Source organism: Sceloporus undulatus, chromosome 2 (genome assembly GCF_019175285.1).
Source record: "Sceloporus undulatus isolate JIND9_A2432 ecotype Alabama chromosome 2, SceUnd_v1.1, whole genome shotgun sequence".
Classification (NCBI taxonomy): Eukaryota; Metazoa; Chordata; class Lepidosauria; order Squamata; family Phrynosomatidae; genus Sceloporus; species Sceloporus undulatus.
Genome location: NC_056523.1, coordinates 190,991,626 through 191,007,863, shown reverse-complemented (window position 1 = coordinate 191,007,863; position 16,238 = coordinate 190,991,626). Strand labels below are relative to the sequence as shown.

General features: G+C 42.9%; 1 protein-coding gene across 4 annotated transcripts in view; it reads left to right on the top strand.

The window, feature by feature from the left end:
- The window catches only part of FLNA (filamin A), a 107,080-nt gene extending 91,014 nt beyond the window's left edge, over window positions 1-16,066 (top strand). For all 4 annotated transcript variants that reach the window (XM_042449006.1, XM_042449003.1, XM_042449004.1 and 1 more), the window contains 10 exons: window positions 232-384; window positions 3,045-3,167; window positions 4,720-4,986; window positions 6,442-6,579; window positions 8,328-8,443; window positions 9,108-9,240; window positions 12,140-12,316; window positions 12,417-12,635; window positions 13,771-13,959; window positions 15,216-16,066. In XM_042449006.1, coding sequence (XP_042304940.1) covers window positions 232-384; window positions 3,045-3,167; window positions 4,720-4,986; window positions 6,442-6,579; window positions 8,328-8,443; window positions 9,108-9,240; window positions 12,140-12,316; window positions 12,417-12,635; window positions 13,771-13,959; window positions 15,216-15,403 — 1,703 coding nt within the window. In that variant the 3' untranslated portion in view covers window positions 15,404-16,066. The remainder of the gene's footprint in view (window positions 1-231; window positions 385-3,044; window positions 3,168-4,719; window positions 4,987-6,441; window positions 6,580-8,327; window positions 8,444-9,107; window positions 9,241-12,139; window positions 12,317-12,416; window positions 12,636-13,770; window positions 13,960-15,215) is intronic.
- Window positions 16,067-16,238: the final 172 nt, after the last annotated feature.

Sequence of the window (16,238 nt, the reverse complement as noted above, 5' to 3'; positions counted from 1 at the left end):
AAAAAACAGGGTTTCAAAGCCAAATTATTATAAAAGAGCTTAATAATTGTCTTAATGGGTATATTGGAATTTTTTTTTTGTTTTTGACAATTTGCAAATATAACAGGTTTTATAGAAACAGAACGTGCTTCTCAATCATCCCTAGTATATTTACCTGCCATATGCAGCTTTGATGATGAAGAGACATACAGTCACATCCTCTTAATCTCGAACTGATTCTCTCTCCTTTAGGTTATGGTGGACTGAGTTTATCTATTGAAGGACCCAGTAAAGTTGACATCAACACAGAGGACTTAGAAGATGGGACTTGCAAAGTCACCTATTGCCCTACAGAGCCTGGCAACTACATAATCAACATCAAATTTGCAGACCAACATGTTCCAGGTGAGTGCAGTTACTTGTGGGAGAGAACAAAAGTATGCTAAAGCAGGTACAGGGAGGGAAGCTGGAATGTGATGAACATTTGAGGAGTTGGAAAATACCTGTAATGCTTATGTTGCTCAAACAGATTGGCAGTTTGTCCTTCCTTCCCTTATTTCAATTGGATAATATTGTCATCATCATTGTTTATATAGTGTTTTCAGTGTATGTGGTGCTTTTCTTTTTTTAAACTTTATTAAAAACAATTCTGTATAAAAAATAACAACAAAAATCATTTCCATGACATGGTATTTGTTACATTTCTTTCATTTAATGTTAAATGCATATCTAATCTTATATTTATTTTTATATCTTATATTTAAATTGAAATGATGTTTATTACAAAACAAAATTAATCGAGAATTATATCTATGTAGTAAATGAAGTTATACCTTCTCTCATTGAGTTCTCAAAGCTTTGTGCGAATCTATTAATACCATATGATCCTAAATTTATATTTGTTCTACTGTATATTCTAATGGTGTTAGAATAAGATTGTGAGTTCAATACCAGCCAGGGGCTTAGAGTCAACTCAGCCTTGCATCCTTCCATAGGGCACTAAAATGAGTACCCAGTTTATTGAGGGCAATTAGTTTACACATTGTAAACCACTTAGGGAGTGCTTAAAAGCACTGATAAGCAGTATAGAAATGTACTTGCTATAGTGATTTGCTGGTTTGTGTGACTTTTCCCTGAATTTTATCAACTTCTGTTCAATTTGTCTGATCTATTTCAAATTTTCCTTTTTAAGTCCATTTTCTGCTCCATTTATAATTGCAGTATTCCATAATAGTATTCCATTCTGATTCTGTTTTTTTCTGAAGATTTGTCACTTATCCAACATGTCAATTTATTCATCTCCATTGTTTCCACCAGTTTTAGTAACCAGTCATCTATTGTTTGATTATGAAATAATTTCCATGTTTGGGCAAGTGATGTTTTTGCTATAAAGACAATATTATATTTTGTCAGTTTTCTTTTCCAGCTGGATTTGGTGTTTGTTGACCATGTTAAGTAGATATATTTCAGGTTCCATTTGAAATCTGATACTCAGCATTTCACTGATTGTTGTGTCAATATCTTTGCAAAATCTTTTTATTACAAAACAATTCTACCACATGTGGACCCATGAACCTGCTACCTTTTCTACATTTCAAACATTTATCCTGATCAGTTTAGTATATTTTAATAATTTTGTCAGGCATTAAATGCCATTTAAAGATCATCTTTAAGTAATTTTCTCTTATATTTTGGGATTTTATTTATAATTTATTATATTTATTTGTATCCCGCTCTTTTCCCAGGACTGGGACTCAGAGTGGCTTCACAGCATTAAAAACAGTACAATTAAAAACATTAAAATAAAAATAAATAAATAAATAATAAGTACATTAAAAAGGAATTATTTCCCGATCTGCCTTCTGACTGACCAGGAGCACTTCTGTCTTGTCTGGATTAAGTGTCAACTTGTTTGCCCTCATCCAGTCCATTACTGAAGACAAGCACTGGTTTAGGACCAGGACAGCCTCCTTGGATTGAGGTGGGAAGCAGTAGTAGAGTTGAATGTCATCTGCATATTGATGAATCTGCACCCCAAAACTATGGACAAATTCTCACAGTGGTTTCATGTATATGTTAAACAACTTAGGGGACAACACAGAACCCTGAGGGACCCCACAGTTCAGTGGCCAGGGAGTCGAAGTGGAGTCCCCCCCCCATATCACCTTCTGGGATCGCCCCTCCAGGAAGGAGCAGAGTCACTGTACCTCCAAGCCCCATCCCAGAGAGGCAGTCCAGAAGGATACCATGATCTATGGTATTGAAAGCCGCTGAGAGGTCCAGGAGAACCAACAGAGGCATACTCCCCCTATCTAGTTCCCTGCGTAGGTCATCCACCAAGGTGATCAAGGCTGTCTCTGTTCCATAGCCAGTATTTGATTTTGTGAATTGAAAAGTCTTTTTTCTGGCATAGATCCAGCAGCACTTTTCGTCAGTGGCTTACAGTTGTAAATTTGACCCTACCCTCAGGTTTATGATTGAAATAAGACAGGACACACAAGGAAAAGGGAATGGCAGTGGGGCAGAAGATTAAATCCAGCAGCTATTACTGTTTCCAGAGCAGTGGCAGTTGGAATGGCCTTTCATCTGCTTCTGAGCCCAGGCATAATGGAACCATGCCTGCCTCTTCTCTCCCTCTGAGGCCAAGTCAGTGGCCATTGGAATGGCTGGAGGGCCATTCATCTGGACCTAGGCATGGAGTTGTGCCTGCTTCTTTCTTCCCTCCGAGGTCAGGGTAGTGGCAGTTGGAATGGAAGGAGAGCCTTTCATCTCTTTCTGGGCATAAACATGGTGGAGTTGTGCCTGCCTCTGCATCGTTCCCTCCAGGGACAGGGAAGTGGCTATTGGGATGGAAGGAGGACCTTGCATCTGCTTCTGGACCAAGGCATGGTGGAGCCATGCCTCCCTCTTCTTCTGTCCCTCTGAGGCCAAGGCAATGACAGTCAGGATGGCAGGAGAGCCCTTCATCAAATTTGGCCTCAAGGCCTCTACCAAACTATGTTTTAACTTTTTGCAGTCAACTTGTTTTTACTACTGTTTTTTCCTTCCCTCCCTTTCCACTGTAGGGAGCCCATTTTCTGTGAAGGTCACAGGTGAGGGTCGAATGAAACAGATGATCACAAGGCGTCGCAAAGCCCCTTCGGTCGCCAACATTGGCAGTGAGTGCGACCTCAGTTTGAAAATCCCAGGTGAGTGGCTCGGGGAAAGAAACTTGAGAGCTGCAGTTGAAAAACTAAGTTGGCAGTCATTGCTGTAGTGAGGATCTATTGGAGGAATACAGAACTTGAAGAAATTACATTTGTATAACTATGTTCACAACCACATAGCTGGCTGGGAGAAGGTGTGTTTTGGAAGTCATACTCTAAAACAATAACAGTTTTCCTAACCATTGGATAATTCCAGAACCTGCTGTAGGCCTACCTTCTTATGTGGTCAAAGGGTACCCAGTAGAATTTTGTGTCAATTATATATAGCTGCACTTACACAAGGCATAAGGGGGAATATGGAGCGCAGCACAGAGGGCACATTCTGGGTCTTGCTCCTTGTTTTTTCAAACAAAATTCCATTCCTTATGGCTCTGAAGAGGGAAACTTGGGAAGACATACATGGGCAATGCCTGGCAGATTTTTGGAAGCCAGAAACTTGGGTTTAATGGTAATATATTCTCACATGGACAGTCCAGTTTTTTAAAGAAATATGAGCATTTCTTTAAAATGTGTTATATACATATGGTGGACATCTGGTCCTGCAAAGCCTGCATACTAGGACATTGGGACCAAACATGTAGAGTTTATTCAGCTGTATGGAAATGAGTTCATACATGTTTTAGTAAGGTAGAAAGACTACTACAATCATACCTGTGGGAGGGATTTTTATCAGATGTGTGTGTTCCTTCAGCATCTCCAGTTTATTCGGTAATTGATAGTAAAAAGCCTTTAAAGCCTTTGTGTTATATAGAGCTTGATCTCCCTTGGCATGGAAGAGTTGGATTGCATAGAGAACCGTTCCAGGTACATGAGCCTTGATCAAATGTGAGGTTATCATAAAAACAGACTTAATAGCTGGAATAACTAGTATTAGTGCAGGGTTGCACACACACACACCCAGAACATGGAGGGCCACAACACCTCTTCCCCAAAATTAAAAAAAATTACAAGATGAGGTGACTCAGATGTTAACTTTTGGTTCACTTCCTGTTAGAAAAAAAAGTCTGTCCTGGGCCTAAAATATAATGGCATAATTTCCCCTATGCCCCTAATGTTTTGTTCCCACATACAGTCCTTTGACCACACTTTGCTCATCCTTGTATTAGTAGCTTGATTTTTCGTGACTTTCCTTGGAACAATAATGGCTTAATGGTGACATTAGTTTAGGACATACAAATGTCTTCATTTCTGAAAATTAAAACACTAAGCAGTGGTGTTACTAGCCATAATCCCCTGTCCTCCTTTATGTTGGTTAAGATTCTTGGAACTACAGTACAACAATGTCTGATAGTCCACCAGTACCCATCTCTGTCGTTTAAAAAAATCTAGATGTAAAAAAGGTTTTTAAAAAGAATTTTGTGTTTGAAATCCAAGTATGCTATGAATATGGGTTTCAGGGAATGAATGTGGAATCAGACTAAGTTCTGCCCCCACATCTCATCCCACAAGTACCAGGTGGACTATTCCTGCCCTTGTGTACATCTTGATCTTGTGTATTTCCATACTAGTCTAACTGCTGCCTCTTTTTCCCCAGAGATCAACATCAGGGACATGACCGCTCAGGTGACTAGCCCATCGGGAAAGTCCCATGATGCAGAGATCTTGGAAGCAGAAAACAACACTTACTGCATCCGCTTTGTGCCCACCGAGACAGGCATCCATTCAGTCAGCGTCAAATACAAAGGGCAGCATGTGCCTGGAAGCCCCTTCCAGTTCACTGTGGGGCCTCTTGGCGAGGGTGGTGCGCACAAGGTCCGGGCAGGTGGCCCAGGCTTGGAAAGAGCTGAAGCTGGTGTGCCAGGTATGCCTGTTCACTGAAGGGAGGAGGGAGCACAATGTAAGAATGCTTAATTTGGACACTTGCGCCAAGGAAGAGAGTATTTGACTTAATGCTATGACATGATGGGTTGCCCTGGGGCTCAAGGGACTCCTAAGCAATGTTCATTATTGGCAATGCGTGTCATACTGAATTGTTCATTTATTAGTTACATATATATCATTTATACATTTATATTATTACGTTTATATTTATATCCAGCTTTTCCTCCAATAAGTTCAGGGTCGTTCTCAATTGCCATAACAACTCTGGGAGGTAGTCAGGTTGAGACAATAACTGGTCCAGGGTCATCCACTGAATTTCATAGCTCTGAGGACTAAAACCTAGATATCCCTATGCTAGGACAGCATCTAACCCAGTGGTCCCCAGATTTTGATCCTCTGGCTGTTTTGAACTCCCAATTTCCAGAAGCCCCAGCCAGCCTGGCTCATTGTCAAGAATTCTGGGAGCTGATGTCCAAAGTACCTAGAGGACAAAAGTTTGGAGACCACTGATCTAACCACTCCATCACACTGGTTCTTCCACAGCATAGGGCAGGTACAATGCATACAGTGGTATATCTGTGCTGGCCAAATGGCTGTAATAAAGTTTGTATACAGTGGTGTATCTGGACTGACCTGCATGCATTAAATTGTCTAATAATAGGAGTAACTAAAATTTTCCTTCCTACCTTCCTGGAAGGTGGTAGGGTTTCAGGTGGATGGACATAAGAGTGGCTCTTGGCACAAAAGAACTTGTGAGCATAGTTTCAGTACTGAAGACAAATTCCTGGGCACTCTTGTTCCTTAATTCCTAGTGTACGCCTGAGTGTCTACACCACTACTTTGCACCTGGGCACTGATTAGTGGATGTTGGAGTTCTAGCTTTTTTTAAAAAAGATCCTCCGAGCTTGAGCTCTGCCCATTCTAACATAGAAGATTGAAGAAGGCCATGCCCTTATTAGATTTCACTGATAAGGGAGAAAAGATACCTGATTACAAGGAGATGCTGATTATTTGTTTTTTCTTCGCCATGGAGTGGGCACACCAGCTCCTGTCATCTTTTCCCCTATCAGATTTGCCTTGCAAGATTCCTCAAAGGACATGCCTATATTGGTGTCCCTGTTACATATATGAGTGATTATTTTAATAAAACCTCATCAGTCTTGCTATCATGCCATTAAATGGTTGAGAATGGGATATTTATATCAAAAGATCTTTTCTGACTTTGCTCATAAATTTACAGAGGCAAGTGGTCAGGGTCTCAAGTACTTTCAGCAGAAAAGTTGACCTAACTAGTTACTGGAACAGAATTCTGCATTACCCAAGGAAGTAATGTTTGTGCTTCAGACTCTGAGATGGCTGTTGTACCACCCAAGGTGGGCATAGGAGGAAATGGAGCGCCAGATGTGCCTGACAGAGTGTTTGTTTTATTTCACAGCTGAATTTAGCATCTGGACACGGGAGGCAGGGGCTGGCGGCCTCTCCATAGCTGTAGAAGGCCCAAGTAAGGCAGAGATTGCTTTCGAGGACCGGAAAGATGGCTCCTGTGGTGTTTCCTATATTGTTCAAGAGCCTGGTGAGTGGTCATGGAGGGGAGGGGGGGTCAGTATCTGATAAGAGGTGTTTTGTTAATTGGGGGACACTCCAGTATGCTATGCCTAAAAATACCTTGAAGGCACCAGATTCTTTCTGATCTTGTAAGCTAAGCAGGGTCTGGCAAGGAATATGAAGTCCTTTGTTGAAGAGGAAGGGACTGGCAAAACCACCTCTGAAAATTCTTTGCCTAAGAAAACCCTGTGAAATTCGACAGGTGACTTGAAGGTATACACACACGCACTAAGTATGACTAGAGGAGGGAGAGACAGATCTTGAAGATTTGGTGTCTTGAGTTCAGTGGCCTCAGAGAGGGATAGTCCTGCAGCTCCTTACTACAGACGCTCACGTTTCATATTCTCAACAGGCTAAACTGAAACTGATATACTTGCCACATCAGGGGAGGAACTGCATGTTTTCCATTTTGGGATCTGTAGTAACTTTAAAAAAAACTGGAACCTGTTTCAAGGGTGGGTGATGAGGAAGCTCCAGAGGCTTATTCTAGCTCCTTCCATTAGAAGAGGCTCTGGCAAGCTGCTTAGCGAATCTGCATGGCAGCCAACTTATGGAATCTGACATGGCAGTATGTTGCCAACCCACCTGGAATGGATCCAGAGTTGTAAAGAGTTTTCTGTTTGCTCAGGAGGTTGGCAGGTCTTTAGGAACAGCCATCTGGAACTCAAGCTGGGTGATCTGTCATCCTGCAGTTTTCTGGTGGGAAGAAACCAAGGATGGCAGAACCTGAATAGTTTTTGATAAAGTGTGGGGATAGTGGATGTATATACAAGGAGAATTGTTATATATAAATCCTGCCCTTAAAATCTTTCTGTAAGCTTTGTAGAATTTTAGTTGAGAGGGAGGGATCTATGATCCATGTAATAAATTAAACTCTGCTAGAGCTGTGGCTATGTGAAGTTTTACCAGAATTTTAAAATATGGCTCTCAAGTATATAAATCTGGTTAATTGCTCTTAAGACTAGTTGGACACCTCTAGTTCATTTGTCAAAATATGAAATCTCAAGCAAATGGTTAGATACTAAATGATATTGCCTGTTGTGGGTTCAATATTGTCAGCTACTAACTATGTGATAGTTGTTCCATATGGAAAGTCATCTGCATATGCAACTAAAAATCCTGGGAGCAGATCTCAGTGCAGAATTTGCCAAATATTCAAACATCCTGTTTTCAACAAGATCTACAGTGTTCTATTTTATTAAAATATTTCTTAGTGACTTAGAGATACCTCCATCCCCACAATCATTTGCTGCCTAGAATCGAAAGCAACTGAACTCAAACTGTGTCATAAAAACAGACATTGGATTCTTATCTACTCTTCAGTGTACATAGTTAAATTTGATACCATGTTAATTACCATAACTACATCTGAGAGAATCTTGGGATTTATAGCTTGGTGAAGAACTTAGAATTCTTCAATATTGAACTCTAAGATTGTAGTATTGTACTGTACTAGTTCTCTGTAGCAAATTAGTCCAGGTACCTCAACAAACTAGAAATCCCAGGATTCCATAGGATGTAATCATGGCAGGTAAAAGTCATGTACAGTGTAGAATTATTGTTTACTGTTAAACCATTGGGATCATTGTCTCTAGCTGTACCTCACAAAGGGCCAAACCAAACATTAACTTTTAATGCATCTTCAGTAATGTACGGCCTCAGCCGAGAACAACTGTATGATTGTTATTTTCTGAGTGTGTCTTTCTTCTCTGACAGGTGACTATGAAGTTTCGGTAAAGTTCAATGATGAGCACATCCCAGACAGTCCCTATGTGGTTCCAGCCACCTCCACCTCAGATGATGCCCGCCGACTTACTGTTTCTAGTCTTCAGGTGAGGCACTGGGAGAAACCGCCCATTTGCTTCCCCTGCTGGTTGGATTGAGTTGGCACTGTTGCTCTTCTGGGCTTGGCCATTCCTTGACTAGAAAGAGAAAAGAGAACAAACAGGGGCTAGATCCTGGAGGGTGCTGATAAAATTGGGTGGAAGACATGCCACTGTCTGCACTAGTGAGGTGTGGGGAGTGGGCAACTTCTCAAGGGAGGAAACATTGTGGCCTTTGAACACAGGAAAGTCTCATATGGCAGCCTCAGAACAGTCACGGTGTCAGCTCTGCCAGCCACACAGGGATCTACTTGGGGTTTTTCTCGTGTCTCGTTTAAAGGCTGCTAACAGTCCTGCATCCCAAACCAGGGGGGCTTAAAGATGGAGAGCTTTCCTGGGCACACTGCTGCCAATCTTGCTGCCAGCCTCAAAGACTGTCCAGACTCCCTCTTTTCAGGGTGCTAATCTAAGCCTCCCCACCCTTGTTCGCTTGCCTGCCTGTGTCTTGCGCTGCTTCCCAAATTCCCCAGAGCAGCTCTCCTTCTTTAAGCCCCCTGTCTCAGGTAAGTAAACTTCAATCTTCAGAGGGATGGAGGGAGAATTGGGTTGTCCAAGGATGATGCCACTGCCTGCTTGGTCTTTTCTTGCTGTCTAACATGCTATGTGCTTCCAGGAGTCAGGGTTAAAAGTGAACCAGCCAGCCTCGTTTGCCGTCAGCTTGAATGGGGCCAAGGGTGTGATTGATGCCAAAGTGCACAGTCCTTCAGGGGCCCTGGAAGAGTGCCATGTTACAGAAATTGATGAAGGTAAGGAGCTCTGGCATTGCCCCTCTCCTGGCCAAACAGGGCTGCTCTGCTGATAGCACAGCCAGTAGAACATGTGACTCTTGTATGCTCTTTGTAAATGTAACTGTTTCCCCCCCAACTTGCCCACCTGCAGGTTGATGTATCTGCCTTAACATCTGGGTGACATGTAGACCCAGAGATATTCTTAGAGAATTAAAATGGCATGTGACAGCATGGGAAGCAAAAGGGTCTGGAGAGCACTGGAGGTCCACTTGTAGTGCTGTACTCAGGTTCTTCAGTTTCCCCAGCTTCCTTTTCCTAGGTACCTTGTGACTGATTGTACTATCTGTGATAGCCATTTTCTGAATAGGGAATAACCTCCATCCCCATGACAGCCGCTTTTTATTTGTGCCTGTGACACTGTCCCAAGGTTTCAAATGTGCCTACTGATATTATAACACTACAATTCCACTTTAACTGCTATGGCTCCCTCCTATAGAATCCTGGAATTTGTAGTTTATGGAGGGTTTGTTAAAGTATTTGTACCTTCAGCCAAAAAAGCTCTCAGAGTTGCTTACAGTTTACAGTATTAATTTGACAAGGCTGTTTAGAATTCTCAATCTCTGTGCCTCACCAAATTTAAAATTACAGGATTATTTAGATGTTAGCACTGCTGTTTAAAGTGGAATCATAGTGCTATAACTATATAATTTCAGCCCCAGAATTGAATGTCTTTGGTGACTATTTAGTTGGCATCTGTCCTCCCTGAAAAAAAAAATAGATGGCGTAAGATTGTAGAAATATTAATTGTACGAAACTATATATATCATCTTCATTAAGAAATGCAAAGTCGTATCTTGTAATAATACAGTAAAGTACATACAAGTGAAAACAAGTATGAGAAACCATTGTGGAGATAGTACAATGGAGGTACAAGCAGGCCTGAAAGCATTTCAAAATCTTGAGTACATTCTTAGAAATGTAATGTTTTGTGGTTTTGAGACTGTGGAACGTTGCTGCTCTGAGGTCTTATTTCTGAGTACTTTGCAAATCCCACAGATGTGACAAGCCAAAAACCATATATAGTTATTGCACAGCTTGCAAAAGTTGCTTTTAATGGACCACAACTCCCAACATTCCTCCAGCCAGCATGAACAGCTGTAGACAGTTATGAATGTTTTCTAAAAGCCTCTTAAATCTGAATCATGGTTGCTGATTCAATAGGCAAAACAGAAGAGGAAATGGGAGGAACACAGGATGGCCCAGCACCAAAAGCGAGTGGCAGATTTTGGGCTCCCAGCCACTTCCTGCTGGCTCAGGGACTTTCCCTAAAACAATTTTGTTAGCAGGATCTGTGGTGCAAAGCAAGACTCCCTTCTTCCACTTTTGTCTCAATTTCAGTTATAGCTAGGAAATCTGTCAGCATTTGCCTGTTTGAAACTCCCATCTTGCAGAGTAATTTTAGGCCACAACACCCCTGTTGCTGCAGAGACCCAAGCTGGTGAAATTGTGTGGGTGGCTGGGGTGAATGCTGTTGGGACTGCACAGTTGGTTTTCCTGTAGTGGCGTCAGAATGTATCTTGATGGAGGAGTAATTGCCATTACTTCCTGGGCAGTTTCCTGCTCTTCGACATGTGAACTGAAATGCCTGTCCAGATGCTGTTGCTTGGCATAAACCATTTTGATAAACAACTGCAAACTTTAGAATAGAGGCAAAAATTTGTCAACCCTGTTTGACTCAAAGAAAGATCTGTCCTGCACTGATGCTTGGTTAGGAGTGATGGCTGCTGCTGCTTCCCCATGGGATGGGCAGCCAATGGGTCCTGGGACCAGCTCTGCCATTTAGTGTGCTGCTTGGCCATGTGGAGGAAGACGCACCCTCCCGACCACAAAAAAACGCTCCCTCCAGCAAGTCAGTGCCCTGAGGACAGAGCTGTGCCTGGGAGCTTGCAACTGCCCTTGTACAGACAGAGCAAAGGTATTGTGCATCAAGGTACTAAATGCCTCCTTGTGCAAAATCTTTAAAAGTACTTGCACTGATGTAGCCATGGGTTATCCCACTATAAGCCACCATAAGGATACTTGCCATTGAACACTTATTCTCTTACCACCTAGCCTTTGTTAGTCTCCTCTTACACTGCCTTTCTTGACAGGATATGTTTGGGGTTTTGTTTTGTGTGTTGTGCATCTACATATAGGATTTGTTTTTATGATGTTCCAAGGGAAGATCATTTCCCTTCAGATACAGAAAAAAACAGAACCATGGTTAAAAAGCCCTTGAATGTTCAAGTTCCATTAAATATAATGGATAGTAAAATGGTGTCCATTATATCAAGGTTTGGAGATTTTTATATATATTTACTGTATATACTAATGTATAAGTGTAGAAATTTTAGTAAAAAAATGATCCAAAAATTTGAGTTGATTTATCCACTGGTCAGCATAAGTACTGGAGGAATCATTCCCTGGTGTAAGGCAAGAGTGTAGTCTGTCCTGGAAGCACTGACCCCCTCTACTTTCTCATCCACCCACCCTTTAGAGTCAGCACAAACAGTTATGCCTGCTGGATTTTTGTAAGTTCTTTGGCATTGTTTTCCTTTGCTTCATCCTTTAGATACCTTTTCCATACACCTAGGCTTTACCTTCTACTTAACCACAGCTCATATCAAAATCCATAATTTTGGCCCCAAAACCTGCCTTCAACTTATACATGAGGTCAATTTATAGTCAAATACATAGAGTATACAGTATATTTTAATATTTTGAAGCTGTGGATGTTTGAATCCATGTATTTGGAGGCCCAACTTTACACACCTTGTGCCTACACTCATTCACATGGCCTCACACATCTCCCTGTCTAATGTCAGATGCCTCTTAAAACCTGCCCTGATTAATTTTCTTGGCCCTTGTTTTTCTACAGATAAGTACGCCGTGCGTTTCATCCCCCGCGAGAATGGCATCTATTCTGTCGATGTCAAATTCAATGGCAGCCACATTCCTGGCAGCCCCTTCAAGATCCGTGTTGGGGAGGTAGGCCAAGCTGGTGACCCTGGAATGGTGTCTGCTTATGGCCCTGGCTTAGAAGGTGGCATAACAGGTAAGGTGAAATGGTGGGGGGGCTGGGAATAGGGAAGCTGATCCAGAGGCTGGGGGAGAAACCACTAATTTTGCTCTGGGAATTTTCTGATCACCTGCAGGAAACCCTGCAGAATTCATAGTCAACACCACAAATGCTGGGCCTGGAGCACTCGCTGTCACCATTGATGGCCCCTCAAAGGTGAAGATGGACTGCCAAGAGTGCCCAGAGGGCTACAAGGTCATCTACACACCCATGGTGCCTGGCAGCTACCTCATCTCCATTAAGTATGGCGGTCCATACCACATTGCTGGCAGCCCTTTCAAAGCCAAAATCACAGGTAAGCAGCCCTGTAGACAGGAAGGAGTAAAAAGCCTGTGTCAGAGGTAGGGAAATGACAGGTGCGGGGCACCTTTGCCTTGGCAGATATTGTGGCCTGAAACCAACTCTATCTTGCATGGCCAATGGTAAATGGAAGCTATTATCCAAAACATTTGGAGGGCCAATGTTTCATCATCCTAGAGTAAAAAGATCTCTCTAGGTCAAGGTGTGGAAACTTTAGCCCCACATATTGTATGTGGCCTGAAACTCTTTTGCAGGGTGGGGGAATTGCCCTGAGCTTACCTCTCCCCCACATTAAAAAAAAAAGGCTGATAAAATGCTGAAAAATTGCAAAAGAAGGTCAGTAGCCATTGCTGGAGGTCTCCAGGAGTGGCAGATTTACTGGAAAACAACCCATGGCCACAGGAGAAAAAGATGGTGCAGGGCAGTTTTAACCTGCTGCAGGGGCACAAATTAGCCCTTGTATCTGCTCTTGTTGCCCACCTGGGTTCTAGGCCTATGCACCACCACTTAGAAGGCAAGAGCAGTACCTCTTCTTTTGCATTGCAGTAGATGCTTTGACCATAACTCTTTGATACAAGGAAGGAATCCTTTTCAACTGAAGCCTCAAATTCAGATGTTCTGAGGAAGTGCATTCCTCCAGTGGGCAAAAGCATGGGGACCATGATCACTCATATATTTGAGCATAGAACTCTTACTGCTTGTAACCAAGTGTCCTTTCACAACACTCAGTTATAGCACTATGATTCCACTTTAACTGCCATGGCAGTTAAAGTGATCTAGGATTGGCAGGGATTTTAGAATCTTCAACCAGGGAGCTTCTCTGGTTCCTCTGACCAAATGTCCAGTGCCAGAACCCATAGGATGCAACTATGATATTTCAAGTGGCACGGCAGTGCTATAACTGCGGGATGAAATGGATCCAAATCTTTATGAGAGACACTGCAACCTTTTGTAATGTGGGGAGGGACTGCAAAACAGCTGGGAAACCATTTTCTGGGAACTTTCCCCCCACCCCCTTACAGGGACTAAAATGGGACCCCAGATGAGCTGGTATTGTCCCTGTCTACAGTTTGTACAGCAGTGGGGACAGAGTTGTTAGCAGTCACACTGTTATCTCCTTTCTCTGACAGGGGCCCGCCTGGTCCCCAGTCACAGCCTCCACGAGACTTCCTCAGTCTTCATGGATGGTGTGGCCAAACCTGACGGAGCAGCACCCAAATTTGCCTCTGATGCCAGCAAAGTGGTCGCCAAGGGACTGGGCCTTAACAAGGGTTTTGTGGGGCAAAAGAACTCATTCACTGTTGACTGCAGCAAAGCAGGTGAGTGTCAATGAATTCTGAGAAGGACTGGTTGGGGTCTGCTATTTCTGCCCTTTCTATAAAGATGTAACTTTACTGCATTTTGTCTTCATTCGTTACATTATTATGTGGTTTGCTTTTAACATCGAATTGAGCCGGGAGTGTCTGAAGAGCCCCAGTATTCTGGATTCAGCTGCTTAGTGGAAAAAAACGTTGTTGTGGTTGTTGTGGTTATGCTTGTTGTGGTTGTGGTTGTTCTGGTTATTATTATTTTTATGGACTATAAGCACCTACATTCTGTCTGAAAATTGTAGGAATTACAATTACTTCCATAATCTCTGCCAGTGAGGCCATGTGCTAGAGACTGCTTTCCCTAGTTTTCAGAAGAGATGGGCAGTGATGGGCAAATGAGTCATATTTTGTCCTGCTTAATTGTACAGTCAGACTTCCACATTTGTGGCTTTAAGCTTTGTGAATTTGATTATTCATGTTCAAGTATTTGATTAATCTGTTCTCTCTAAAAATCTCTAGGTCCTCCAGCATCACTCTGTGGTCAACATCCACCAGACGTTGTGCTGGAGAGCCTAGAGAGAACATTTATTTAGGCATTTGTAAGTCCTCCAGTGGAATTCTGTGGTCAGTTTTCAGCAGGTGTTGACCATAGACTTGCACAGGAGGACCGAGAGATTCCTAGAGATTTCCTAGAGAAAAGGTGTTTGTTTTTTTATTTACAGTTTTTCCACTTTCACAGGAGTTCTGTGTCTCACCCCAACAAATATAGAGGACCCACTGTATTACTTTATTTAAGAAAGGAATAATTGGAATAAGGAGGAGAATTATGGTAGCTACCAGACCCAGCCCAAATCACTAGTTTTCCCTAACCCCAACAGAAGATTGGGAGTCAGGATCTTCAGGGGAGGCAAATGTTAGATGGGCTCAAGATTTTATACACTGTAATTCTTAATATCTACTTCTGACTGTTCCCTGCTAATACCGCTGGACAAAGCTGCTGCAAGAGTGTTTTCTGCCTGAGCAGCAATGTGTGGTCCTTTAGATGTTGTTGAACTCTTGACTACCATCATATCCTAGGCAGCACAGCAGGTAGTGAGGGATGGTGGGACTTGGCAGTTCAGCAACATGTTAGAGGGCCCAACCTGGAAGTCTGGATTGGAAGGGAGGGAGGGAAAATTGGGATCTGGAATGGCCAGGCTGAGAATTGATGAGATGTAACCAAATATTCCCAGTCACTCATTGTCCTGCCTTTGGTCTTTTCTCAGGGAACAACATGTTGCTGGTGGGCGTCCATGGCCCTAAGACCCCCTGTGAGGAGATTGTTGTGAAGCATCTGGGGAACCGGCTGTACAACGTCACCTACCTGCTGAAGGACAGAGGGGATTATGTGCTGGTGGTGAAATGGGGAGATGAGCACATCCCCGGCAGCCCCTTCCATGTCTCTGTGCCTTAACTGCCCCCTCCCCGCCTGAACATAACACTGCCCCTCCTTGGAGGGCCCACTGTAATACCACTACCCTCCCCTTGAGACACTGCCTCTCTCTTAGATAGGCAGGGTTTCTGTGCCACTAAGGCTGGCTTATGGGATTGGGAAGGAGCAGGTTGCCCTTGGGATGAGTAAGGGGGAATTCCTGTGGATCTGTTTACATGCAGCACTAACTACTTCTTTTCCCAAGCAGTTTGTCAGTGATTTTTTTTCCTTTTCACCCTTTGGGGGGTCTAGGATTGATGACACTTTTTTTCTTGCCAAAGCACCGGCTTCGTGCCCATGGACTGAAATTATGTTGCCTCCTGGATTTGCCATAAGCAGCAAAAGTTTGGTACCCAAATACCACATACGTGTATCAGTGCCATTCACTGCTTGAGAGAAACCATTCCTCCCAAAGGAACTGCAGATGGCCTGTTTCTTTCGTCTCTAGATCTCCTTTCCCATTTTATGGCTTGAGATGGACGCTCTATTGATAACAGATAACCAGTGGCAAGAGCTGCTCTTTGCTTTGCCAGTTTTATAACCAAAACCCCTCTTTGTTTAGTACTTCCAAGACTTAAATTGTGCACAACTGCCAAGCCCTTTCTCTGAGGAGGGAAGGGGAATAAAAAGTTTGCTTCAAATGGCTGTTCATTGTCGCTTGTCAGTTTTTGCCTCAGAGATTTGTGATGCTGCGGTCTGTCAGAGCTAGGTTGGCTTTGGCTTGTAGCAGTTGGTTTGAAAGCTCAGGCACATGATGAAAACTGTCCATAATTGTTTTCTGGTATGATCCACTGTATGTTGTAAAGGTTTCTGGAAC